This window comes from Manis pentadactyla, chromosome 16 (assembly GCF_030020395.1).
Source record: "Manis pentadactyla isolate mManPen7 chromosome 16, mManPen7.hap1, whole genome shotgun sequence".
NCBI classification, from domain to species: Eukaryota; Metazoa; Chordata; class Mammalia; order Pholidota; family Manidae; genus Manis; species Manis pentadactyla.
Genome location: NC_080034.1, coordinates 63,143,102 through 63,170,779, shown reverse-complemented (window position 1 = coordinate 63,170,779; position 27,678 = coordinate 63,143,102). Strand labels below are relative to the sequence as shown.

Sequence of the window (27,678 nt, the reverse complement as noted above, 5' to 3'; positions counted from 1 at the left end):
CAATAATTTCCCTGGCCAGGCTGGACTAGAACAGATGCTGGTTGCTAAGGTGAGTTACAAATGTGTCTCCCTGTGGGTCCCAGCTTTTTGTCTCTCCTTACCTGCGAGTGATACAGAAGCACAAGGAGACCCATCAGATAGAGGAGCCAGAAGTCTTAGTGACCACCTAGTCCACATAAAGGAACTGAGGTCCAGAGATGTGAGTTAGGTGCCTGCTCAGGACCACCTAGGGGGTTAACAGAAAGGCTAACACCACGGGAACCTAAACTCCCTGCTTCCCTATGCCCCCCACCTCTCCCCCAGAGCTACATCTTAGAGAAGGGGTGTCACGCTGTCCCAGAGGGGTCACTGCAGACTCAGCCCCAACTAGCAGGGCAGGGGAGGTGGGGAAGTCACACAACCCTTTTGCTCTTCATTTTCCTTAGGGTGGCCTTAGGCATAAGATTATGTATATAGGCGAGCTATGACAAGTATGTAAGGTGGTTTAATGAAAGTGCCCGGAACAGAAAAGAAACTCAGCACCTGGAAGTCCCTTGATCTTGGTTTGGAGGGCATGGAAGCAGAGGGAAAAGGAGGAGGAGAAAGAGAGATCACATGTGCTGTGGGAAAACACTATGCATCGAAGTCACTTCCACAAACGCTGAAAAAGCCGGTGGCCAGAGGGGGCTCTGCTTTGGACATTAATTTATTTGGTTAATACCAAGGAGAAAGGGTGCCCTCTCTAGCATTTTTGCTTGAAGGCCCAGAATTGATACTGACGCCTCTCTGAGCTGTCGAGCTCTGCTCAGTATCTGCCAGCAAGATATTGGATCCCTCCATAACTTTTCTCCTTGGACACTTGCCTGTGTTTTGTGAGTTGCTGTTTTTATCATTGGAATAGACCTCTGTTTATACCTAGAGGCTAAGGTGAATGAGTGTCTTCTAATGAACTGTAAAAATGATGGCATAGAGCTGTCAGTAATGGAGGCCTTTCCTTTGCCACCCATCACCTCCATGTTAACATGCATATAAATTTCATGATTTTGTTTTATCTGATGAAAGGGGAACAGCAGATCTGTCTTTTCTCTTTATTTTGATTTTTCCTGCGGTCAGAGGTAACTGCAGAAAGTGATTTAAGAAAACAGAACCAACCAGGATATACCTTCCAAATCAAGTACAGTCAACACAGCGCTTCAGAGAGAGACTCACCATATCCCTAGTTTTAATGAAAACCAGCAGTCCAGACTGGACGGCACCGTGGCAGTCCAGCAGAGGACCTCCCTGGAGGCCATGCAGACGGAAGCACTCAAAGGCCAGAGGGCGGGTGAGGCATGTGCAGTGCTTAGCACCTGGAGCCAAGTAAACCTCAGCTAATATTAATTAATTAATATTGTTTATTTTTTTTCTTTTTAAGTAAACTGGAGGCATATAACTTTTTATTAATCTAAATAAATGTATGCACTGCTTATTAAAATAATTAACAAAGTCTATAGTGCTAATACTAATTATTGTAACTGCTATTTTTTATTATTTATTTTGTGCCAGGCAATGTGCTAGGATGATATTTATCTATAAATATGTTTTATTAGCCCCACTTAAAGGTGTCAAAATTAGGCGATTCAGTAACTTGCTGGGAAGAAATCATCCCTCACACGTGCTGAGAGCAGGTCTGTGTGACTCCAGATGCTGAGCTCTCGGTCCCTCTGCTTCCCAGTGTGTTGCAGTATCAGTACCGCAGTACCTAGGTTCTGTGATAAGCCTAGGACCGATGGGATGAGTGGGACAGATAAGCTTTCCTGAGCAGTACTCCAGCTTAGGGCAATTCTGGGAATACCAAGATAATGTCTATCCCTGGAAAACTGGACAGCTTTAAACCAGCTCTGAGGGAGAGTAAACCTAACTTTCACTAGGTTATAATCTAAGCCATCATATTCTCGTTGCTGGCTTCCTACATCCACTCCTTATTTTTGAGTTCAGTTTCCTTCCTGAAAAATACCTTTCATATGTCTTTCATTGAAGGTGTTAAGTGGTAAGCTTTCTCATTTTGCCTTGCTTTGTCTGAACATGTTTTGTTTTGTTTTGTTTTGCCACTATTCTAAAATTACAACTTAGCTGAGTATAATTAATGTAGGTTGACCTTTTTTTGGTATTATTGCAGTAGCTCCTGATTTCTTATGGTGGTTGAGAAGTTGCCCATGTCTTTCATTGCTCCTTTGTAAGTTCTATATTTTTCCTATCTAGTTGTTTTCAAAGTTATCTTTTGGCTTAGGTGTTCTGCAGTTTCATGTAATGTGTCTGGTATAAACTTTTTTTCTTTTTTCCCATCAGAATTTGTGCTTCCAGAATCTGAGGATTTCATTAATTCTGGAACTTTCTCAGCCACCATGTTTTCAGATATTGCCTCTCTTTGTTCTTTCTATATTCTTCTAGTACTCATATTCTAACCTATGTTTCTTACCATCTCATATTCTCCATTTCTGCACTTCTCTCTACTGTATTCTAAGAATAGTTCCTCATATCTGTCTTCCAGTTTGCAAATTCTCCATTCAGCTGTATCAAAGCTGTAGTTTAACCTTTCCATTCATTTTTAAATTCTAACTGTATTTTTATTTCTATATGCTTTTAATGTAGGTCTTTTTCAGACCTGCTATTCTTTTTTTCATAATGTTCTTTCATATGGCTCTTATATGGGGTTAAGCCAATCTGTCTGTGTTTTTTAACTAATGACTCTGGCATATAATAGGTTGTTTATTCATACAATCTATAACTTTTTACTGTGAGCTTATGTTCACTGGAGCATTTCCTGAAGTATCCCATGGCTAGCCTTACCTCCAGGGCTGTTCTTCATGTTCTTCCCCCAGGTATCCTAGGTATCCTAGTGTTAGCACTATAGCAGGACCAATCTTATGTTTATCAGCTTGAAGATCTGAGGCACTATATATTTTGGAACCCAAATAAACTTGTGACACAGACTTGGGAATTTGGTTCTCAGGGTGGACTCCTTTTCAATGTTCTCAGAATCCAGGGAGAGACAAATTCTTTATCTCCTCTCTGTGCCAAAGATATACTCTTTTCTTAGTCTACTGCTACGTCAAGGATGCAGCCCTCTGCACATCCCTTGAGATATACAGGAATTTCAAGTTCCAACTTCTTGCTTCATGTAAACTAAAACTTTCATCTCCTATTCTCAGGAGAACATTAACATTAAACTCAAAGCTACAGTAATTTATACTGCTCTCTATTCTAGGAGCTGAAGCATTTGGCACTTGCTGTTGCAGGTTTTAGTTTTTTTAACTTTTTACACCTGAATATTTTCACTTGCTTTCATATTATCTACTAAGCTGTATACTTTTTTTTTAAGTCAATGTTCTTGTATGTTATTCAGCACATCTAGGAGTATGTACCCATAGGATCTATTCTTCCATCATTCTAGAACCTTCCTAGCTCACTACTTCTTACTCTGAGCTAGCTGTCATATATGGAACAGATTTTGGTAGTGAAGAGACTGACAGACACTGTGATCACCTGTTCCAGCAATCTGTCCAAAGCACAAATGATGCCCAGCTTTGCAGTCATTCATTTGCCCAGTAAAAAATTCAGTGACAAGTGAGGGAACTTAAAGATAAAGAACCACACCAGTAGTTTATTCAGGGCCTGACAATGTGTCATGTTTCCCTTCCAGCCCATGATTAAGGTGCCTTGACAGTTTGCCTTTGGAATTAACCCATGGGCAGTCTTATTATTTCTTACCTAAGCATTTATGATGGACAGAATTCAATTGCAGAAAGTTTTCTCCAGCATACTGGAAATGTAAGCTTGATACTCTTTTTTTTTTCTTTTTTTTTTTAAGTAAGAAAATAACAAAAAAAGAAAACTTTTTTTTGCTGAGTTTGAAAGTGGATAACTGCAACTCAGTGATATTTTGAAATGGTTTATTGACTCTGACTTTCACTTTATTAGTACTTTCTTCCGAGTTGCTGACAATGCTTTGCTCATGTGACTTCAGTGTTTCCTAACTCAGGGACTAGTTAAGAACAGATAGCATTACTTCTGTTTTATTGAGACCTGGAGAGCTCAATAGATTTATCCAAGTAACCAAGAGAGCCAGACCACCAAAAAAGAGCTGTGTTAAACCTATCTACCCCCTTGCCCTAAGCAAAATTGCTTTTTCATGAAACTACATTTTCGGGCTATTCTTTCAAGTTTCATCAGGGGAACAGCCTTATGAAACCCACTACTGCCATGAAATAGCAATATGGTTGAAACATTGGCCACTAGTGTCAAAAAATATCCCTGGCCCAGGATTAAAGGCATAGCTTTGGAGAAGTTGGACACCTTGGTTGTAATCCCATCTCTGTTACCTACTATTTGAGTGACCCGGGTAAATCCCTTTTATCCCCTCTGAGCTGTGGCTTTCTCATCTGCAAAGTAGGAGAAGTAATTCCCACTATGATAGGATGTGATTAAGAATCAGATGAGATGATACACATAGACCTACATGACCCATAAATCGTAGCCATTATTAAATGGAACTCAAGTTCCCTGTATGAAGCCCCAACTGGGAAATTTATTTTAGAATATTATGTTGGGGTAACTTTTGCTTCCCTGAGAAACTGTGGGCTTTTCTCTTCTCAGGCAACGAAATCGACCAGGCTTTCTTTTCACCTTCCTTGCGAGTTCTAACCAAGTTTATATCTCCACTAGTTCAACCCATGATCTCCAGACCTGTGTTCTGCATTCTCCAGGTCTGACTTTGTGTTCATCATCCTTACATTTTCCTTCAGTCTGGATTTTTTTCTTTCATATTTTCTGTTAAAATGAGGATAAAATGAAACATTAAAGTACCTGGCACTGAATACATAGTAGGTCATTCTTCCCTTTAAAATACTTTTTTCTTTCATCCTTTCTTCCTTTATACTTCTTACACTTACTCTGGTTAAGTGTAGTTATTAATGAATTTATTTTTTTCCTCCTTATCCTAATCATATTTCTAAAATATCCTGTAATTTAATTGGTAAATAACAATTGTTGCTGTGAGATCTCTGTTTAAAAGCAGCTAATAGTGATTGCAGCGGACATTGGTAGGCTGAACAGACAAAAAGATGAGCAGAGTTTAATGGAAAGAAATGAAGTCCCAGCCAGGTCATATTCCAGCTGTGCCCTTCACTGTCTCTCTACACCTGTTCCCTACTCTGCAAAAGGAAGTGACAGCGTCTACCTCTCGGGGTTGCCATGTGGATTACAACCAGTGAGATCATGTGGATACGACATGCCGGAAGCTGCATAACTTTCTGATTGTTAATTTTCCTTGTTGTTAATTTTCCTATTGTAATTATTATCAAAGTATCTTTAGTTTTATAAAGACTTTGCTTCCTTTAATTTTATCAATATTTGAAATTTAGAAGTTGTTTCCACATTTAAGTTGTACAAGGCTCTAAGACAAGTTTCCGCTGGTGTGATTTTCTAGTGTTAACTCTTCAGGGGAATAGATGGTCTGCGATAGTCATATCCTCTAAATGGTAAAAATGAATCCACTAGGAACGTACTGGAACTGTGGTATGACTGTAAAGTAGAAGATACAAAAATTCCAGCAACTTCTGAATTCAGATAATACTACATCCTCCAAATGGTCTGTGTTGAAAGCTATGTGATGCTGTTTTGTTCTCAAAAGCTGTTTGGAACTCTTTTTTTTTTTTTTAAGACTTTATATAGGACCAACAATAAACCACATCAGAAAATCTTAGTACTTTATGGCTGTGCTTTACACATATGAAATATTATTCAATTAGATTACTTTTCCTCACCAATTTTAGTGCTAAATATTGTTCAGCCATTTGCAAAAATGAAATTTCTATTTTATCATGGTAAATTTAAATAGACATACCTAATTACAAAGTGCTCTCAGTAACTTACCAACTCTTCATTACTCTGCGAGGCGGTTATATTCCCCTCTGTAAAAGAGGGAGACTGAGACTAGCCACTAAGACACTTGCATTAAGTCACCTGTCTTACAGTGACAAGCTCTGGTGTCTGACCCCCACGGCCTGTCTGCTTTCAGCTGTATCTTGCTTTTAGGCTCTGTGGGAGTAAAATTTTCCTTTATTTAGAAGAATGTGTTTCCCAAATGAGCTCAAGTCATATTTTAAGGAAATTTCACTTGAATTTATAAAAATTGAAATGAATTCACAAACCATTGTTTCTCTGAGCTTTGCTTTCTTCTATTGTAGGATATGGGGTGGTTTTTCAAGTGCCCTCAGTGGAGCCCTGGGAGTTCTGATCAGCTAGAGGCAGGGACGCTGCCATGGACCCCAGGCAGAGACCGAGTGGGTGAGACTTCATGCCCACCCCAAGTGGGGCAGCTCTCCTTTGAGCTATGCTATATACACTATGTAATTTAGAATGAACAGTGTGAAGGGTGTCGCATGGGAGAGAGATCAGGGTTCTGTTCCTTTAAAAAAAAAATACCTAACCCACAAGACCCTTGGATGGCAGGAATCACAGTGACCCACCTGGATGGAGCTCACAAAGCCTTCACCCGTGTGCCATGCATGACAAGCAGAATTGCCTTCTCCATATTGTAAGTGAGGAACCCGAGACTGAGGGAGGGTGAGCAGCCCGACCAAGACCGTGTAGCTCAGAGGAGCAATTAGCATTTGCACTCAGATCACAGGGCCTTTGTACAAGCCTTTCCTCCGCCAGGAGGCCTGTCCCTACCACCTGTTGCCTACTTTCACCTAGTTAGTTCCCAGCCTCTGGGGTCTTCCTCACGGGCACTTCATAGGAACCGCCTCTGACTTACCCATCTAAGCTAATTACCTTTTCTTCAGACTGAGTTTCAGGAGGTCGGTCTGGTGTGTTTTGTTGTGTTGTAGTTTATTTTGTTTTATTCTACCATTAGGTCCTCAGCACCAAGCAGAATACATGGCATATAGTGGATGTTCACTTCATTTGTTGAATGATGAATGAATGAATGGAGTATATGGATGGATGGGTAGACAGACAGACATCTAACCTTGGAGGTGGTGATGTTAAACATGACATGTGTGGCCTCGAGGTTCCCTTCGCACTCTGACCACCAGTGGTCAGAAGCATGAGACATGAGTTTGGCACATGGATAAGTGGTAACAGGGAAAGGCCACAGCCCGAACTGGGAGCATGTGTGGACAGGCTGAAGGAGAGATGAGTAGTTCAGAGTGGCTGGGTCTAGGAGTATAGAGTACAGAAGTGATGGGGTGGGGGGCTGTCGAGTGGTTGGGTTACAGAAAAGCGCCTTATATTCCTGGCTAAGAAGAAGCCTCAACTGAAACTCCATCCTTAAGCAATCAACTGAAAGTCAGCACCCCCTACAGAAGCCTATGGAAGGTTGGTAGGACCTTGCTCTGAGCACTTTTGTGGCCTCTGGATGCTGGCCCATAGTTAATTTCAGATCTCTCCATATCACAGACAATGGAGGGTTACCGAGACATTATGATGTACCATGTCGCCCACCTGGTATTAACAGCTACCCACCAAGGAGCATGCTGTCGACCTATCCTCAACCCTGTCATTCATGAGCAGGATTTCCCATGACTGTGTATTGGTATAGCTTTTAGTTCTCTAGTGAGCAAAGGATGAAACGGGCTAGTTACTTTAAGAAAGCCTCTGTCTAATTAATTATGAAGGAAGTACACATTAGTAAAGAGAAATTTATGTACATTTCCAATAACTTAACAGTTATTTTGCAAATGCTTTTGAGGAGGGACTCTCTGGATCTACATAACAGCACCATCTCTCGACAACTAGTGAGTGAGGGACTGAGGAAGAGTGACCGAACAGAGGCCATCCACAGTATTCTAGAGTGGAATGTCATCGCACAAGCTGCATGTCTTATGGAATCACAGACTCCAAGGTCAGGGACCTGAAGATTTTATGGTCCAGGCTTTCAGTCTTTCTACAAAGCCTAATGCTGGGTTACTTCTGGGCAGCCCATTCCAGGCCTCTGGAAAGCAGGCTGAGAGGGAGTCCCCTTCACAGTGAGCTGACAGTGCTGCCGTGTATGTCCTCATCGGTCCTGGACCTGCCCCGGGCCCTCCCCGCCATGACAGCCCTTCAGACCCATCAGTGGACTATCAGCAGCGAAGAGCATGACGGCCCTGGTGGGGACTCCCAGGACCAGTTCAGTTGGCACAAGTCTGCGAGCGTGTTCGGGTCTCTCCTGGGCAGCATCAGTCACTTCCTGCATGTGCCAGGACCACTGCCAGCTGTGATTGTACACAACCCTCTCCTGGCAGATCACGCATCCTCTGCACAGCCCTTCATGGGACCATTTACACCTGGTATGGGCACTCAGCAATTCTTTGTTGAAGTGGAAACAAGTGTAATGAATGCCCTCCACAACCAGTACCAGCCATTTCATTTCGCAGCTAGAGTGCTTTCCTTGCCCTTCACCTGCCAAGATCCTACTCCTACTTTAAATCTAATTCCACTTTCATCTCCTTGCCAGTCTCTCCTGACTGCTGTTATTTACAATCTGTGTCATCTATTTCACATTTAGCATAACAGCTTTGTCCTGTTAGCTATCTTTCCATGTATGAATATCCTAAGCCCACAGGTACATGGTACTTTAACCCAATCTTTCTTTGTATTATTTTGGGATCCTTCTTTGCCCTCACCCTGCCACTGTGTGTGGAGTAGAGAACGGCCACTCCATGAATATTTGTGTATTGATTGAGCAATTCACGTCACTATTTTGTATCTACCACAATGTCTGCCTCAGCACAGAATATAATTGCTGATCAACTGATTGGGTCAGAAATCTTCACAAATCTTCTGTTTTGTAACCTGACTCATCCACCAAAGTGTCAACCCATTTGAAAGCTGCCATGTAGCAGTACAGAGTTAAAGTTAGCTCTGTTGACTTTGGCTTGGCAGACTAAGCCAGGGAGAAAAATAACATCTCTTCCAAATTTCCCACATAATCAAAAAGCTCAGAACTTTGGAATTCTCTGCAAAAGGAGATGTTACTTCAAGTTTGGCAGAAGGATGGCTTGGAAGACAATGGGGATAGTTGAAAAGAAATTTTCAGATATGGCCAAATCTTATTATAGCATTATGAGCAGAGGACCTTTAAAAAAAATCATTTGTATAAAATGCATGGCAGCCTGGTTGCTAAGTTAATGAAATCAACAAGATGAGCCATCTGGGGAGGATGGAAGCCAACCACATCATCCCCTTGCAACAGTCCTGCACATGCTCCCCAGCGATCTGGGGGGCTTTTTGTTGTCTTTTGTTTGCTTTCAACATAAATGTGAGTTCCCAACTTGCATTTCTAGTAACAGTCAACTAGGTTGTTTGCATCAGTTCTCCTCCTCAGTTGTTTTGGTATTGTGGTAAAATACACACATAACACAAAATTAACCATTTGAGCCATTTTCCAAGTGAGCTGCAGTGGCATTAAGTACACTCACACTGTGTGCAGCCATCCCCATCATCCGTCTGCAGAACTTTGTCGTTTTTCCAAACTGAATTCTGTGCCCATTAAATCAAAACTCCCCATCTCCCGCCCCCAAGCCCCTGGCAACCCCCACTCTTTCTGTCTCTATGAATTTGGCAACACTGGGGACCTCATATATTTGCCCTTTTGTGGGTCTGCCTTATTTCACCTAGTACACTGTCTCTCCAAGGTTCCTCCCTGTTGTGTCCTGTATCGTGGTAACAATCCATTTTTACAGATGAGGAAGTTGAAGCTCAGATACTTTGACTAAAGTCATTCGGTCTTTCTAATTGGCCCAAAGTGGAGGCTCCGTAATCTTTAGCTATGAAAATAATACCAGTTGTTAACTGTCAGCCCGAACTCTGCTGAGTACTTTACATATGTTATTCTCATTCAGTGCCTTCAAGACCCTTTGCATTCATTATCTGTATCTTAGAATGAGAACCAGGACTAGAGACTAAGAACCGGCCCAAGATCCTATGGCTGGGAAGTGGTAATACTAGGCTGGGCTTTATCCCCATGCCTCTCCAAAATAGATTCTGTTAGATCATCTCACCAAAGCAGGCATTTTCACGTATACATGCATGTAGAGACCGAGAACATCAGCCCCATCTCCAGGAGGCAAGAACACCACTCCTTCCTCCTGGGGTGCTTGGCAGGAGACACTCAGAGCACCTGGAAAAGTAACAGGGGTTGATGGGAATAAGCCCTGGGGGTGCTTTGGAACTTCCGGGAGGACTTGACAAGTGTTTGATGTGAAAAAGCATTTCTTGCTTGCAAAACGTGTGTCTCTTAGGAGCTCTTAAGTTGCCAACTGCGGGATGAGCGGGAGCCGGGCGGGGGGCTTGGGAGGCAGGTTTGAAAGCAGCTGTTCTCAAGCCAGCCCAGCACGCTGCTCTGTCCCCGGCTTGGGCTGCCCCTCCATCAAGGCCTGCACCGGAGCTGCCTTTCCCAAGGCAGTCACTGTCAGAGGAACCATCTGGTGCGCGTTCTTGTGGCCCACCCCAAGGAACGGAAGCCCCTCCGGGGAGAAGCTGCGGTCACAGCGGCAGAGCCGGGAGAGGCAGCTGCGCCGTCCGCCGGCGGAGACAGACGCCCGCTCTCCGCGGCCGCCCCAGGGCAGGCCGGAGACAGACCGTTCCGGGGAGAAGGCAGACCGCGGTCCCGGGGAGCACCGGTGTTGGGAGGGATAGAGGATGGAAGGAGGCGGAACAGGGCCCAGATTGTCTGTTGCAAGTGGAGACCCGCCTTCAGGAGGACCGTCTCAGTGGCCCCGCCGAGCTGCGGTCCAGCCTCATGAAGCCAGTTCACTCCCCTCTTGCTATCACTGCTATCACTAATGCATCTGTGTCTGAGCGTCAGCCTGTCTGGGGACCCCCACAGAACGGGGCCCCTTCTCTTTCCTTCCCTGCAGGCTCTGCAAGTGCTGCTGACTGGCCGCCTCATTTCCTGTATGTGGGCACCCTTGAGAATCTCTTCTGTCCTTTGAACTAACTCTTGGATGTGAGAGCCGACGGAGTCCAGGGTCTGCTCAGTCCAGCCCTCTCACTGGTGAGGTTAAACCACCTGCCCAGAGTCACAGGGACGGGGACCCAGGTCCCCTGCCTCCCGGGCCTGTGTTCTTTCCCTGCATTAAACCAGCGATGCCTCTGTCGTAGAAAACCGTGGAGCGGTTCATTAGGAAAAGCGGTGTAGTCTCACTGGGCCTTAGGTCTTACTAGACAATTTCATTTTCTCCTCTTCCCTTTTGGCCTTTTTTTTTTTTAATATAGGGAAGGTAAAGGGTAAAAGATAATTTACTTAGTTTCCAGACCACTTATTTAAATCGTGCCCAATGATCATAGGCAATAATTCATCAGTCTCTCTGACGTCCACTCATTGGACTTTCCCAGTCAAAGCCACTGATGTGTTCCCACCTCATGAGAGGGAAACTCGACCTGCCCTTGGCCCCAGATCAGGGTCCAAGCCCATAAAGGGAGGTTAAAAGAAACAAATACAAGCCCCCCTCCAAAGTGTCGTTCCTCCCCAGTGAGCCCCGTAAGTAAAGGCAGGCGAGGGGACAAGTAGGTGTGTGTGCAGCACCCACTCCAGGCAGAGGGCTCTGAATCGGCGTTCCTCACACAGCCCTCGCTCACAGCACAACCCGCAGAAGCAGGTGGTCGTGTCCTCCCCTCACGAGGGGCTTGCACAGAGAGCAAAGGGCGGCAGAGTACAGATTGGAAGCCAGGTCCCTCTAGCTGCAAAGTCGGGGTCCTTCCTCACCACACCCCATTTCATTCTGTATTTCCAGGAGTGACCATGAGCAGTGTGCCGCCTTATCCTTTCCTATCATGCTGTTCCTCCCACTGGAGTCAAACCCTGCCCGTGGGAGAACCTCAGGCTGAGCCTCTGCATCACACGAGCAGGAGGCAAATGAAGAACGAGGCGAGGAATCCCATTTTTCATTGCTCTGGAAATGGAATCTGCCCCATGCCAGCACCTTCTCTCCTGTTGAGTAATCCCCGCATGAGTCGGTGACATCTGCAGTGACTACCGCTCATAAATACTGTACCCTGAGAGGTGTCCAGCACACCATCGTAGCCCGGGAGCGGCTGCTCCTGTCCCGGAGGGAAAGCAGCCCCTGCAGGCGGAGCTGCACCCGCTGCTTCTGTGGAGGGCCTTCACTCACGCCCGGAGCCCATTGGCTTGCCAGGGTAGACCAAGTGGATGTACACTAGACGTACCCAGCGCTCATCAGCTGCACCCAGGCCCAGCGTCCCTTCTTCCCCGCGGTGCGTGATAGCCCCGAGCCCCTCCAGGAAGCCTGCCGCTGGCACCCTGGGAATGGGAGAGCAGCAACGTGCTTAGCAATACCTCAGCCACTTCTAGTTTGGTCACTTAATTGGTCAAGGAGAAAAGAAAGACCTGGAGCAAGTTCCCCTTTAAACACTGATAACTGACGATCTTCACTGATCCCAACTTGACTCTGTGTGGCACCTAAGCCTCTTTCTGTGGGTCTAAGGTTTAAGCTTTGAGGGGAGGAAGCATCAAAATACAGGATCCCTGCTGGCTGGCGTGTCTGCCTCCAGCCAGGCCCTCCCATCTGCCCGCACACGGTGGCCCCCCCGCCCTGCCCTCGGCCACTGCACGAGCAGCCAGACATGCCAGGGTGGTAGATGTGGTTGGAACTTGGTGATCACGCCAGAGCAGGAAACAGAATCCAAGTCAAACTAAGTTTCCGGAAATGCCGGGGGCATGTTTCCAGTTTCAGGAGCTAGACCCAGTCTCTCAGGAGGCCTGGCAGGAAGGTGGAAAGGTGGAGGGTGGGCAGAGAAGGCCCAGCTGTTTGTGGGGGGGGAGGGGCTGTCCTATGTCCTGTTCTCTCCTCACTGGAGGGAAGCCCCTAATGGGCAGGATGACCCGAATGTCTTGTGTGGGCCTCGTAGCGCCCAGCACCATGCTAGATAATAGCACTGGCCTTGTAACTGCTCAGGGGCAGGTAGCAGAGCGAAAGACCGTTTGCTGCAGGAGTGATGTTTGCAGAGAGTGTCAGGCTGGAGTGTGGTGTGGCTGACTTCACTGTGCGCAGCATGGCGTGGCCGTGCCAGCACAGGCCTCACCGTGGTCAGAAGGGGAATGGCCCTCCCGCAGGCTCCTCCCTGCTGCTGCAGGACCTCGGCCAGCCCCTGGGCCCTGCACGTGAGCTAGCTCGTTCTGGGGCCCCTTCACATGCTCATCTGTCCAGCCCGGTGCCTGGGGCATGCTGTTTGTTAAAGGACTCATGAATCTGTGAGTGAACTAGTAATCGTTCACTATTGAAGCCCTTGAAGCTCAAACATTGTGTGATTCTCACACCAGAATCTGTGTTAAAAATTCAGGCTCTAGCCAGTGACCAACTCATGGTAGCCAATAATCCAGTGAAATGAAATTCCAACACCAAAAAAAATTGCTTAGGCTTTCTTCAAGCTCACTATAATGAGAGTCGACCTCTCACACTCAGTAATGGGTATTCTCGTTTACTCTGTGAGGAGAAGGTATGAAGTACATAAAAGATAACTTTTGTTGGCCTTCCAAACCACAGATTGTCAATGCAGCCTATTCTCCCCTTACAGGAGGTTTCTCACCCTGAAGGTTTTGCCTGCATGAGCCTGCCGGGCTCAGCCTTCTGGCCCCCTGCTCTCCTGCGTCCCTCTTCATTTCCCACCCACAGCCTGGCTCTGCAGCCCACCTGTTAATGGCCCTAGAGGCAGGAAAGACCTTTATTACAACATCTATTCCAAGTGCTTCCCACTACCCATCGCAGCTACACCTCGCCTCTGGCGTGAGCCCGTTAGTGAGACGGTGGAGCTGGGAAGGAACCCAGGCTCATTCCATTGCTCTCCTGAACTGGGACCATGAAAGAAATGATCCCTCTCAGTAGTTTGCAAGCCTTGACTCTTCTCAGGGGAAGAGGGGTAGGAGGAGAGATTGGCAATGTGGAAGCGGATTGCTGAGGAGTATGCCAGGGCCGTCAAGGGGACAGTTAGCAGCTAGGCTCTGCAACCAAATTGCCTGGGCTTTTGCATTTTTTTAAAGTGAAAATTAACCATTTTTTAAGTGTACAATTCAGTGGCATCTGGTACACCGTCAACATCAGCTACTACCTCTGTCCAGTTCCAAAACACTTGGTCACCCCAAAAGGATCCCCCACACCCAGTGAGCAGCCTCCCTGTCCCCCCCCAACACACACAGCCCCCGGCAGCCACTGCTCTGCTTTGTGCCTCGATGGGTTTCCCTCTTCGGGTAGTCCCTATAAATGGACTCCTGCAGTATGTGATCTGCTGTGTCTCACTTCTTTCATTTGGCATGTTTCTGAGGCTCCTTCACATCATAGTGTATCAGTTCTTCATCTAATGAACAAGTAAATTCCATTGTATTGATCCCCTGTATGTGTTTTGTTCATCTGATAATCCATTGATGGACATATCCAGCTTTTGGCTATTGGGAACAGTACTGCTATGAAAGTTCTTGTACAAGTTTTTGTCTTAAACACCTGATTTCACTTCTTTGGGGTATATACCTAGGAGTGGAACTGCTGTTTACCTTTTTGAGGAACCTCCAAACTGTTCTCCACAGTGGCTGCCCTGCTTTACATTCCCCCAGATTGCCTGGTTTCAGACCCAGCCCTGACACTTACTGGCTGTGTGAATGTGGAAAAGTTCCTGCTGTCTTCTCTGTCTCAGTTTCCTCAGCTGTAGAGCCAGGACAGTAGTGCAGTCTGCCCAGTGGGGCTGCGATGCTTGCATGAGTCTGTGTGTCCCAAGGGCTTAGGACACGGCCTGGTATGTAAGAAGCACACACAAATGTTGGCTGCTGCTGTTACTTGGGCACAGTTGGGGTCATGGCACATGGAAGGTTGAAAAGCTTTTGTGCTGAAAAAGGCCATACTGGATGGTATTAAAGAATCAAAAGAGCTCTAATCTAGACCCTTGGGTTTGGGCACTGAGGCATCCCTCCTTCTGCGGGATCCATCTTCGTGTTAAGTGATAAGCTGCGAGATCCATCAGCAACGTGACCCCGTGGTCTTCACGGATAGACCAGGAATGAGGAAACCTGGGTCTTCCGCTCCTGACCAGTTGCCAGCTCATCCTCCTTCACTTCTCCAGCAGGTGAAGGGCAGACAGGGGTACATCCCACCATCTGAAGGCTCCAAACAGAAGTTTCTAGAAAACAAAAGGAAGTCCTCTCGCTCTCACCAGTGATGTTAGGAAAAGGCAGGCCTGGTTGATTTTCAGTTGAATCTACTGAATTGTCACCAAACATTCTGCCAAATCCTACTTGTCTCAATTTATAAAATTAATCCATATGTTTATGATTCATTTATACCCAACTATCAAAATGTTTCGTAAAAGCTGTTTGAATCCCAAGGATCCTCATAGGGGCCTTCTTTGAAGTACATAGAAACAAGAAGATAAACTTTTCCCATTCATCTTTGGTTGGAGATCTCAACAGACCTCCCAGTGCCTGGCAGGGCAAGTCGCCCTTTGTTTTTACTATAACATCTTTATTAAGATATAATTCACATGTCATATGCCCCTTTAAAGTGTACAACTCAGGGGTTTTAGGATACTCACAAGATCATGCAAATGTCACTACTGTCTAATTCCAGACATTTCATCAACCTCAGAAGAGACCCTGGGCCCAGAAGTTGTCACTTTCCATTTTGCACTAGTCCCCCAGCCTATAGCAGTTACCAACATGCTTTCTATGTGGATTTGCCTATTCTGAACAGTTCACATAAATGGCATCATATAATATGTGGTCTTTTGTGTCTAGCATCTTTTACTTAGTATGATGCTCTCAAGGTCCCTCTGTGTGGTAGCATCAGAACTTCATTGCATCTGTCACTGGATACTGTCCCATTGTATGAATAGACCACATCCTGTTTATCCACTCATTAATTGAAGGACATTTACATTGTTTCCATTTTTAGGGCATTGTGAATAATGCGACTGTGAACATTCATGTACAAGTCTGTCTATGGACATATGCTTCCATTTCTCGTGAGTGTATACCTAGGAGCAGAATTGATGGATCATATGGTGATTCTGTATTTAAATATCTGAAGAACTGCCAATGTTTAACTTTCAGAGCTGCCTCCAACTGTTTCCACAGTATTTGACTTGGGAGCTAATCCCACCAGTGATGTGTGGGGTTCTTATTTCTCCACGTCTTCTCCAACACTTGGTGTCTTCCTTTTTTGTTTTGTTTTGTTTTGTTTTTATAGCCATCTTAGTGGGTTTCAAGTGGCTAATGATATTGAGCATCTTTTCCTGTTCTTATTGGCCATTCAGGTATCTTTGTTGGAGAAATCTACTCAGATCCTTTGCATATTTTTTTTTTTTTAATAATTATTTTTTATTGAAGGGTAGTTGACACACAGTATTACATTACATGAGTTTCAAGTGTACGACACAGTGGTAGAACATTTATATACATAATTCTAGGTTCCAGCTATCACCCTACCAGGCTGTTACAATATCTTGACTATATTCCTTATGCTATACATTACATCCCGGTTACTAATTTATTTTACCATTGGAAGTCTGTCCTTTTTTTTTTTTTTTTTTTTTTTTTGTGAGGGCATCTCTCATATTTATTGATCAAATGCTTGTTAACGACAATAAAATTCTGTATAGGGGAGTCAATGCTCAATGCACAATCATTATTCCACCCCAAGCCTAATTTTTGTCAGTCTCCAATCTTCTGAGGCATAACAAACAAGTTCTTACATGGAGAACAAATTCTTACATAATGAATAAGTTACATAGTGAACAGTACAAGGGCAGTCATCACAGAAACTTTCGGTTTTGCTCATGCATTATGAACTATAAACAGTCAGTTCAAATATGAATACTGATTTGGTTTTTATACTTGATTTATATGTGGATACCACATTTCTCTCTTTATTATTATTATTTTTAATAAAATGCTGAAGTGGTAGGTAGATACAAGATAAAGGTAGAAAACATAGTTTAGTGTTGTAAGAGAGCACATGTAGATGATCAGGTGTGTGCCTGTAGACTATGTGTTAATCCAAGCTAGACAAGGGCAATAAAACATCCACGTATGCAGAAGATTTCTCTCAGAACGGGGGGGTGAGGTTCTAAGCCTCACCTCTGTTGATCCCCAATTTCTCACCTGATGGCCCCCCTGCGACTGTGCCTGTCTTAGGTTGTTCCTCCCTTGAGGAATCTTACCCGTCTCTGGCTAACCAGTCATCTTCCGGGGCCATACAGGGAAATGTGAAGTTGGTAAGTGAGAGAGAAGCCTTATTGTTTGAAAAAGTTAGCTTTTTACTTCTTTGCATATTTATGCCCTGTGGCTTCTATGCCCAGCATTTGTCTTGAGGTATCTTTACCACTTGGAAGAATTATGATACTCGGTAAATTTGATATGAGGCACGAATTCTATTTAAGGGTTGTAATTAGGAAGGAAGGAGAAAAGCTATAGAAGTAGCAGGCGGAAGAAAACATGGGAAGATTGATTATTTCTTTGATATATCTTCTTGTAGAGTAACTTCAGCATGTATAGGTTTTAAGCTACTACTTAAATTGCACACACACATTAACATAATAGGAGTATAGTTACATAACCAAAGCATATCTGTAATTACCAGCCATCTGCAGTGAAACCAAGAAAACCAGTTAGGCACCTTAGGCATTTGTGAAAACTTATCTATGATATGGTGGATATTGTCCAAATGAACTTGAACAGTCTGAGAGAAATCAGACAAATTAAAACAACCCATTCCTGGGGACTGTTCACATGCCATATGTTCTTTTAACAATAAATAGTTTGTAGTTGTAAGACTTTGGAGCGCTACAATTTGCACTTCTCCAAATTCTTGGTTGAGTTCCAACAGTATAGATCCAGTCCAATTTTGTTGTTTTACTGTATGCACAGGCCAGCTTAGATATCTCCTTCCTCATTCCCATGGCAGGTCCAGGAACTGGTGGGATGAGTGCATCTACAGCTGTAGCAGTGCGTGGATATTTGTTGGGGTTTTTTGATGATCATCTTCTGGCATGAGTCTTCCAGAGGGTGCAGATGTTGGAAGTTCTTTTTCATATCGTATCTTAGTTCATTTTCGGGGTAGCCCAATTAGGCTTTGATCCTCTGTATAAACACAAACAGACCCTTTGCCTACACTTTTATATGCCCTTTATACCCTTGTGTAGAACTCGTTGGAGGTTACCACACAGGAACTGCCCTTTTTTTTTTTTTTTTTTTTTTTGCTATCACTAATCTACACTTACATGACGAATATTATGTTTACTAGGCTCTCCCCTATACCAGGTCTCCCCTATAAACCCCTTTACAGTCACTGTCCTTCAGCATAGCAAAATGTTGTAGAATCACTACTTGCCTTCTCTGTGTTGTACAGCCCTCCCTTTTCTCCTACCCCCCCATGCATGTTAATCTTAATACCCCCCTACTTCTCCCCCCCTTATCCCTCCCTACCCACCCATCCTCCCCAGTCCCTTTCCCTTTGGTACCTGTTAGTCCATTCTTGAGTTCTGTGATTCTGCTGCTGTTTTGTTCCTTCAGTTTTTCCTTTGTTCTTATATTCCACAGATAAGTGAAATCATTTGGTATTTCTCTTTCTCCGCTTGGCTTGTTTCACTGAGCATAATACCCTCCAGCTCCATCCATGTTGCTGCAAATGATTGGATTTGCCCTTTTCTTATAGCTGAGTAGTATTCCATTGTGTATATGTACCACATCTTCTTTATCCATTCATCTACTGATGGACATTTAGGTTGCTTCCAATTCTTGGCTATTGTAAATAGTGCTGCAATAAACATAGGGGTGCATCTGTCTTTCTCAAACTTGATTGCTGCATTCTTAGGGTAAATTCCTAGGAGTGGAATTCCTGGGTCAAATGGTAAGTCTGTTTTGAGCATTTTGATGTACCTCCATACTGCTTTCCACAATGGTTGAACTAACTTACATTCCCACCAGCAGTGTAGGAGGGTTCCCCTTTCTCCACAGCCTCGCCAACATTTGTTGTTGTTTGTCTTTTGGATGGCAGCCATCCTTACTGGTGTGAGGTGATACCTCATTGTAGTTTTAATTTGCATTTCTCTGATAATTAGCGATGTGGAGCATCTTTTCATGTGTCTGTTGGCCATCTGTATTTCTTTTTTGGAGAACTGTCTGTTCAGTTCCTCTGCCCATTTTTTAATTGGGTTATTTGTTTTTTGTTTGTTGAGGCGTGAGAGCTCCTTATATATTCTGGACGTCAAGCCTTTATCAGATGTGTCATTTTCAAATACATTCTCCCATACTGTAGGGATCCTTTTTGTTCTATTGATGGTGTCTTTTGCTGTACAGAAGCTTTTCAGCTTAATATAGTCCCACTTGTTCATTTTTACTGTGGCTTTCCTTGCCCGGGGAGATATGTTCAAGAAGAGGTCACTCATGTTTATGTCTAAGAGGTTTGTGCCTATGTTTTCTTCCAAGAGTTTAATGGTTTCATGGCTTACATTCAGGTCTTTGATCCATTTTGAGTTTACTTTTGTATATGGGGTTAGACAATGGTCCAGTTTCATTCTCCTACATGTAGCTGTCCAGTTTTGCCAGCACCACCTGTTGAAGAGACTGTCATTTCGCCATTGTATGTCCATGGCTCCTTTATCAAATATTAATTGACCATATATGTCTGGGTTAATGTCTGGATTCTCTAGTCTGTTCCATTGGTCTGTGGCTCTGCTCTTGTGCCAGTACCAAATTGTCTTGATTACTATGGCTTTATAGTAGAGCTTGAAGTTGGGGAGTGAGATCCCCCCTACTTTATTCTTCTTTCTCAGGATTGCTTTGGCTATTCGGGGTCTTTGGTGTTTCTATATGAATTTTTCAATTATTTGTTCCAGTTCATTGAAGAATGTTGCTGGTAGTTTCATAGGGATTGCATCAAATCTGTATATTGCTTTGGGCAGGATGGCCATTTTAACGATATTAATTCTTCCTAGCCACGAGCATGGGATGAGTTTCCATCTGTTAGTGTCCCCTTTAATTTCTCTTAAGAGTGACTTGTAGTTTTCAGAGTATAAGTCTTTCACTTCTTTGGTTAGGTTTATTCCTAGGTATTTTATTTTTTTGGATGCAATTGTGAATGGAGTTGTTTTCCTGATTTCTCTCTCTGTTGGTTCATTGTTAGTATATAGGAAAGCCACAGATTTCTGTGTGTTGATTTTGTATCCTGCAACTTTGCTGTATTCCGATATCAGTTCTAGTAGTTTTGGGGTGGAGTCTTTAGGGTTTTTTATGTACAGTATCATGTCATCTGCAAATAGTGACAGTTTAACTTCTTCTTTACCAATCTGGATTCCTTGTATTTCTTTGTTTTGTCTGATTGCCGTGGCTAGGACCTCCAGTACTATGTTAAATAACAGTGGAGAGAGTGGGCATCCCTGTCTAGTTCCCGATCTCAGAGGAAATGCTTTCAGCTTCTCGCTGTTCAATATAATGTTGGCTGTGGGTTTTTCATAGATGGCCTTTATTATGTTGAGGTACTTGCCCTCTATTCCCATTTTGCTGAGAGTTTTTAACATGAATGGATGTTGAACTTTGTCAAATGCTTTTTCAGCATCTATGGAGATGATCATGTGGTTTTTGTCTTTCTTTTTGTTGATGTGGTGGATGATGTTGATGGACTTTCGAATGTTGTACCATCCTTGCATCCCTGGAATGAATCCCACTTGGTCATGGTGTATGATCCTTTTGATGTATTTTTGAATTCGGTTTGCTAATATTTTGTTGAGTATTTTTGCATCTACGTTCATCAGGGATACTGGTCTGTAGTTTTCTTTTTTGGTGGGGTCTTTGCCTGGTTTTGGTATTAGGGTGATGTTAGCTTCATAGAATGAGTTTGGGAGTATCCCCTCCTCCTCTATTTTTTGGAAAACTTTAAGGAGAATGGGTATTATGTCTTCCCTGTATGTCTGATAAAATTCCGAGGTAAATCCATCTGGCCCGGGGGTTTTGTTCTTTGGTAGTTTTTTGATTACCTCTTCAATTTCGTTGCTGGTAATTGGTCTGTTTAGATTTTCTGTTTCTTCCTGGGTCAATCTTGGAAGGTTATATTTTTCTAGGAAGTTGTCCATTTCTCCTAGGTTTCCCAGCTTGTTAGCATATAGGTTTTCATAGTATTCTCCAATAATTCTTTGCATTTCCGTGGGGTCCGTCGTGATTTTTCCTTTCTCGTTTCTGATACTGTTGATTTGTGTTGACTCTCTTTTCTTCTTAATAAGTCTGGCTAGAGGCTTATCTATTTTGTTTATTTTCTCGAAGAACCAGCTCTTGGTTTCATTGATTTTTGCTATTGTTTTATTCTTCTCAATTTTATTTATTTCTTCTCTGATCTTTATTATGTCCCTCCTTCTGCTGACCTTAGGCCTCATCTGTTCTTCTTTTTCCAATTTCGATAATTGTGACATTAGACCATTCATTTGGGATTGCTCTTCCTTTTTTAAATATGCTTGGATTGCTATATACTTTCCTCTTAAGACTGCTTTTGCTGTGTCCCACAGAAGTTGGGGCTTAGTGTTGTTGTTGTTATTTGTTTCCATATATTGCTGGATCTCCATTTTGATTTGGTCATTGATCCATTGATTATTTAGGAGCGTGTTGTTAAGCCTCCATGTGTTCGTGAGCCTCTTTGCTTTCTTTGTACAGTTTATTTCTAGTTTTATGCCTTTGTGGTCTGAAAAGTTGGTTGGTAGGATTTCAATCTTTTGGAATTTTCTGAGGCTCTTTTTGTGGCCTAGTATGTGGTCTATTCTGGAGAATGTTCCATGTGCACTTGAGAAGAATGTATATCCCGCTGCTTTTGGATGTAGAGTTCTATAGATGTCTATTAGGTCCATCTGCTCTACTGTGTTGTTCAGTGCTTCCGTGTCCTTACTTATTTTCTGCCCAGTGGATCTATCCTTTGGGGTGAGTGGTGTGTTGAAGTCTCCTAGAATGACTGCATTGCAGTCTATATCCCCCTTTAGTTCTGTTAGTATTTGTTTCACATATGCTGGTGCTCCTGTGTTGGGTGCATATATATTTAGAATGGTTATATCCTCTTGTTTGACTGAGCCCTTTATCATTATGTAGTGTCCTTCTTTATCTCTTGTTACTTTCTTTGTTTTGAAGTCTATTTTGTCTGATATTAGTACTGCAACCCCTGCTTTCTTCTCACTGTTGTTTGCTTGAAATATGTTTTTCCATCCCTTGACTTTTAGTCTGTACATGTCTTTGGGTTTGAGGTGAGTTTCTTGTAAGCAGCATATAGATGGGTCTTGCTTTTTTATCCATTCTGTTACTCTGTGTCTTTTGATTGGTGCATTCAACCCATTAACATTTAGGGTGACTATTGAAAGATATGTACTTATTGCCATTGCAGGCTTTAAATTCGTGGTTACCAAAGGTTCAAGGTTAGCCTCTTTAGTATCTTACTGCCTAACTTAGCTCGCTTATTGAGCTGTTATATACACTATCTGGAGATTCTTTTCTTCTCTCCCTTCTTGTTCCTCCTCCTCGATTCTTCATATGTTGGGTGTTTTGTGCTGTGCTCTTTCTAGGAGTGCTCCCATCTAGAGCAGTCCCTGTAAGATGTTCTGTAGAGGTGGTTTGTGGAAAGCAAATTCCCTCAGCTTTTGTTTGTCTGGGAATTGTTTAATCCCACCGTCATATTTGAATGATAGTCGTGCTGGATACAGTATCCTTGGTTCAAGGCCCTTCTGTTTCATTGTATTAAATATATCATGCCATTCTCTTCTGGCCTGTAGGGTTTCTGTTGAGAAATCTGACGTTAGCCTGATGGGTTTCCCTTTATAGGTGACCTTTTTCTCTCTAGCTGCCTTTAACACTCTTTCCTTGTCCTTGATCTTTGCCATTTTAATTATTATGTGTCTTGGTGTTGCCCTTCTTGGATCCTTTCTGTTGGGGGTTCTGTGTATTTCCGTGGTCTGTTTGATTACTTCCTCCCCCAGTGTGGGGAAGTTTTCAGCAATTATTTCTTCTAAGATACTTTCCATCTCTTTGCCTCTCTCTTCTTCTTCTGGGACCCCTATAATACGGATATTGCTCCTTTTAGATTGGTCACACAGTTCTCTTAATATTGTTTCATTCCTGGAGATCCTTTTGTCTCTCTCTATGTCAGCTTCCATGCGTTCCTGTTCTCTGATTTCAATTCCATCAATGGCCTCTTGCATTCTATCCATTCTGCTTATAAACCCTTCCAGAGTTTGTTTCATTTCTGCGATCTCCTTTCTGGCATCTGTGATCTCCCTCCGGACTTCATCCCATTTCTCTTGCGTATTTCTCTGCATCTCTGTCAGCATGTTTATGATTCTTATTTTGAATTCTTTGTCAGGAAGACTGGTTAGGTCTGTCTCCTTCTCTGGTGTTGTCTCTGTGATCTTTGTCTGCCTGTAGCTTTGCCTTTTCATGGTGATAGGAATAGTCTGCAGAACTGGGACGAGTGACGGCTGGAAGGACTTCCTTTCTTGTTGGTTTGTGGCCCTCCTCTCCTGGGAGAACAGCGACCTCTAGTGGCTTGTGCTGGGCAGCTGCGCGCAGACAGGGCTTCTGCTTCCTGCCCGGCTGCTATGGAGTTAATCTCCGCTGTTGCTGTGGGCGTGGCCTGGCTCGGGCAGCTGCTCCAAAATGGTGGAGTCGCGTTGGAGCAGGAGCGGCTGGGAGGCTATTTATCTCCGTAAGGGGCCTCCCTGCTCCCTGCAGCCCAGGGGTTAGGGTGCCCAGAGATCCCGGATTCCCTACCTCTGGATTAAGTGGCCCGCCCTGCCCCTTTAAGACTTCCAAAAAGCACCCGCCAAAACAAAACAACGACCACAAAAAAAAACAAGAAAAAAAAATTTTTTTAATTAAAAAAAAAAAAAAAAATTTTTAATTAAAAAAAAAAAGGTGGTCGTTCGTTTTTCTTTATTCTCCGGTGCCAGCCTCAGGCCTCTGCTCACCGGTCTTTCTGCCCTGTTTCCCTAATATTGGGGTCCCTGTCCCTTTAAGACTTCCAAAAAGCGCTCGCCAAAACAAAGCAGCAAAAAAGCAAAAAAAAAAAAAAATGGTCGCGCGCTTTTCTTATGTCCTCTGTCGCCCAGCATCCAGTGCCTGCTCACTTTTCTTGCTGCCCTGTTTTCCTAGTATCGAGCGCCCTGCACTCTGGTCCGGATGGCTGGGGCTGGGTGCTCGGCAGCCCTGGGCTCCGTCTCCCTCCCGCTCTGCCTGCTCTTCTCCCGCCGGGAGCTGGGGGGATGGGCGCTCGGCTCCCGCGGGGCCGGGGCTTGTATCTTACCCCCTTCGCGAGGCGCTGGGTTCTCTCAGGTGCGGATGTGGTCTGGATATTGTCCTGTGTCCTCTGGTCTTTATTCTAGGAAGGGTTGTCTTTGTTATATTTTCATAGATATATGTTGTTTTGGGAGGAGATTTCCGCTGCTCTACTCACGCCGCCATCTTCCGCCCCACTCTCCCTTTGCATATTTTTTATTGGGCTATATCTTTTTATTGCTGAGTTGTAGGAGTTCTCTATATATTCTGGATACTAGTCTGTTACTCGGTATATGATTTGCAAATGTTTTCTCCCATTCTGTAAGTTGTCTTCTCACTTTCCTGATGGTGTGCTTTGAAGCACAAAAGCTTATAATTTCTATGAAGCCCAACTTACCTATTTTTTCCTCTAAGAATGTCATAATATTAGGTCTTACCTTTAGATTTATGATCTGTTTTGAGTTAATTTTTTGCATGGTGTGCGGGAAGGGCCAACTTCATCCATTCACACATAAACCTTCAGTTCTCTCAGTACTACTTGCTGAGAAGGCATCTCCCCATTCAATGGCCTTGACACTTGGTCAAAAATCAGCTACATGTAAACCAGGTGATGGTGCTTTGGTGGCAGCAAGGGTCTGCTTGTGTGGCGTCACTGGCTCCCACCGACAGGGGCCTCTCCGTGTCCCTCTCTGAGCCAGGTTTCACTCTCTGGCTCTCATTTCACTGCCTGGAGGGCTTGGGGGTACTCAGTGTCAGGCAGTCACAGAGTATGGAGAAATTTGCTCTGCTCCACCAACGGCCCCCTGGGCAGCTGGGGCAGCACTCGGGGCCCATCCCCGGGCACGCCACCGAGCAGAGCCACTGGCCCGAGCTGGGCTGGAAAGGAAAGAAGGGGCGGGAAGGAGGTTGTTAGCTCCTCCCACCAGAGCAGGCAGCTGACTGTCGGAGGAGGGGATGGAGCAGGCAGCGTGGTGCCCGGGACCCTAAAGAAGCCTTCCCTTTGGGGTGGCTTGGAGATTAAAGCCCCTCGGTAGTAACCTCTTCCCTGGTCTCCATCCAAACAGGGGCTGAAACATAAATAACCCCACAGGGCATAGAGCCCTGAATCTTAGGAGTCTATCCTTGCTCTAAGTGGGAGCGAGGAAGAAAGCAGGACAGAGCTGACTGTGACCAACCCCACGTGGGGGAGGGAGGGGAGGAGGCACTGGAAGCGGAGGTAAGGAGGCAGATAAGGGAGGCCAGGACCCGAGGCGGACTCCTCCCTGACCATGACATGGTGCTCAGCCAGGGGGTCTGCCGCTTAAGCACAAGGTGGTGGAGAGAACCCTCTTGAGGGTAAATCCATGAAGTGTCAGGAGTCTCCTGGAAGCACAGGCCCTGGGCCAGGTGGCAATGACGGGGACCAGTGGGTCCTCCAAGCGGCTCCCGACTGGCCAGGGGCCAACCCACCAGAAGCCCATTTGTTGGAGGGTCTGACATTGCTGAAGGCCCAGCCCTGCCTCGCCTGCCAGAGAGGACGTGCCCCCCCCAACCACTCCAGGCTGAGAACCCGCTCATGTCATCCCAGAGGGCTCAGAGGGCATCTGCCGGGACCTGCTCAGTGGGTTCCGCTTCTTCACCTAAGGCAGGCGAGGGAGGGCCTGGCCGACTGTCCTTCAGCTGGGACTGGAAGAGAGGAGTGGTGGGGCTCTGAAGAAGAGAATCGGAGGTGCCCAGAGAAGGGAGGGCCAGACCCCTGCCTCGCAGCCGGGGAGGGCGCGGGGGGAGGGCCAGCTCCGCGTGGGCCCTGCGGACTTTCTGATGAGATTTGCCTACCAGTGCTACCGGTGTGTCTTAGCCACCGTCACGCTGACAGCAGGTCTTCCTCCACCCAGCGCGGCGCCACCCAGCTGTGCCATGACAGCCGACACCCCTCCAGTGAAAGCAGAGGGCGGAAGTGCTTGTCTGCAGGGCACAGACATGGCATATATGGTGTACATGACTCAGTAGTCTGTGTTCCCCACGGCCTGCAGGGGTGCTAAAGCAGGGAAACCCTCAGCCTTCCAGTCAGCTAGAGCCCAAGGTGGCTGCAGGGTGCCTTCCAAGCATGATTGTTTTCTGTGGCATGACAAAGGTTGGAGGCACCTAGCTGCTGTTCCTGACTCTGTCCTCTGATCAGAGTCCCCTGGAAGCCCCGGCCCATCTCCCACTCTCCAAGGCTTGCCTGGGAGATCAGATTTATAAGAAGCTTCCTTCCAGGGGACTTGGATGCCTCTGGTCCAGTGGGAATCAACAGCCTTGCTTATTCAGGCAGTGTTCCCCTAAACACCACTTCCCATAAAGTCTGTGAAAGGCACAGCCATCAGTGGTGGGGACGTTTCTGCGGTACCACGGCCGGGGCCCTGTGCCTGTGCTGTGACCAGGGTGGGGAGCCGCTCAGAGCTGGCAGCAGGCATGCTGGCCACTCACTCACCTGCCTTTCTCTCCCGTTTCAGGACCCACAAGACCAGCCACTGCTACCGCATCACGTACCGCCACATGGAGCGGACCCTGTCCCAGAGAGAGGTGGGGCGCGTCCACCAGGCTGTGCAGGAGGCGGCCGTGCGGCTGCTGGGTGTGGAGGGCCGGTTTTGACGTCACCCCTTCACCCAGGCTGCAGGCCTCTCGGGCTCCAGGACTGGCTGGAAGAGAAAAAGATACCGCATGTGGGCTGGGGCATCAGCCCTCTTTTGATAAATGAGTCAGTTGTAGGACTTTCAGAAAATAAAGGATTGCTTCTGAGAAACTGTTGGCATAGCATTTGTCTCTTATTTGGGGAAAGGGGGGAATGGAACAATAATATGAGTTCCCTCCTATTCCTCTTGGAAGTGCTTTGTTCGTTGGCGCTTAGTGTGGTTACTTGGTCCCTGGGTTCCAGTAAAGTGTAGACACCAGGTATGATTTCTTGCCTGACAGGTGCTTCCTCCCATGTAATGAGTGAAGCCACACGAAGGGGCATCAGGAACTCCAGAAACTAGGTTTTTTGAATCAGCTTCTGTTCCTTTCTCCATTCTCTTCTTCTTTGTTTTGCAAAGGGCAGGCTTCAAACGGGACACTGATGAAATGCCAGGGCTGCCCACACAAGCGAACGGGGCCATAGCTCTGAGCAGGGCAGGGTATTATTTGCTTTTCATAAACCCTTGGCTCAGAGTCAGGCCTTTGGCCTCAAGGTGGGGGCTTGGCCACCTTCTGCCCCACTGGCAGGAAAGAAAGAAGCCAGAGCTGCCCCAGAGGCTGGGAGGCCCACGGGGCCAGGTGCTGAACCCCCTGAGAGTTTTGTTCCCTAACAGGAGGCCTCTGCTTCTAGAGACGACCTTTAAGGAAGAATGTGGGGCTTTGATGTTTCCCCCTTTCCATCAGGCACTTTGTAGACTGCCTGCCTCGCTCCTGACCAGTTTTAATAATCAGATTCC

At 45.3% G+C, this 27,678-nt stretch overlaps 1 protein-coding gene across 8 annotated transcripts in view; it reads left to right on the top strand.

Moving 5' to 3' along the window:
- FARS2 (phenylalanyl-tRNA synthetase 2, mitochondrial) overlaps nucleotides 1-27,014 on the top strand; it is a 590,279-nt gene extending 563,265 nt beyond the window's left edge. For 7 of the 8 annotated variants that reach the window (XM_057494339.1, XM_036921241.2, XM_036921217.2 and 4 more), the window contains one exon: nucleotides 26,722-27,014. In XM_057494339.1, the coding sequence (XP_057350322.1) occupies nucleotides 26,722-26,860 (139 nt within the window). In that variant the 3' untranslated portion in view covers nucleotides 26,861-27,014. The remainder of the gene's footprint in view (nucleotides 1-26,721) is intronic. The other variant, XR_008994479.1, reaches the window with a different exon arrangement.
- Nucleotides 27,015-27,678: the final 664 nt, after the last annotated feature.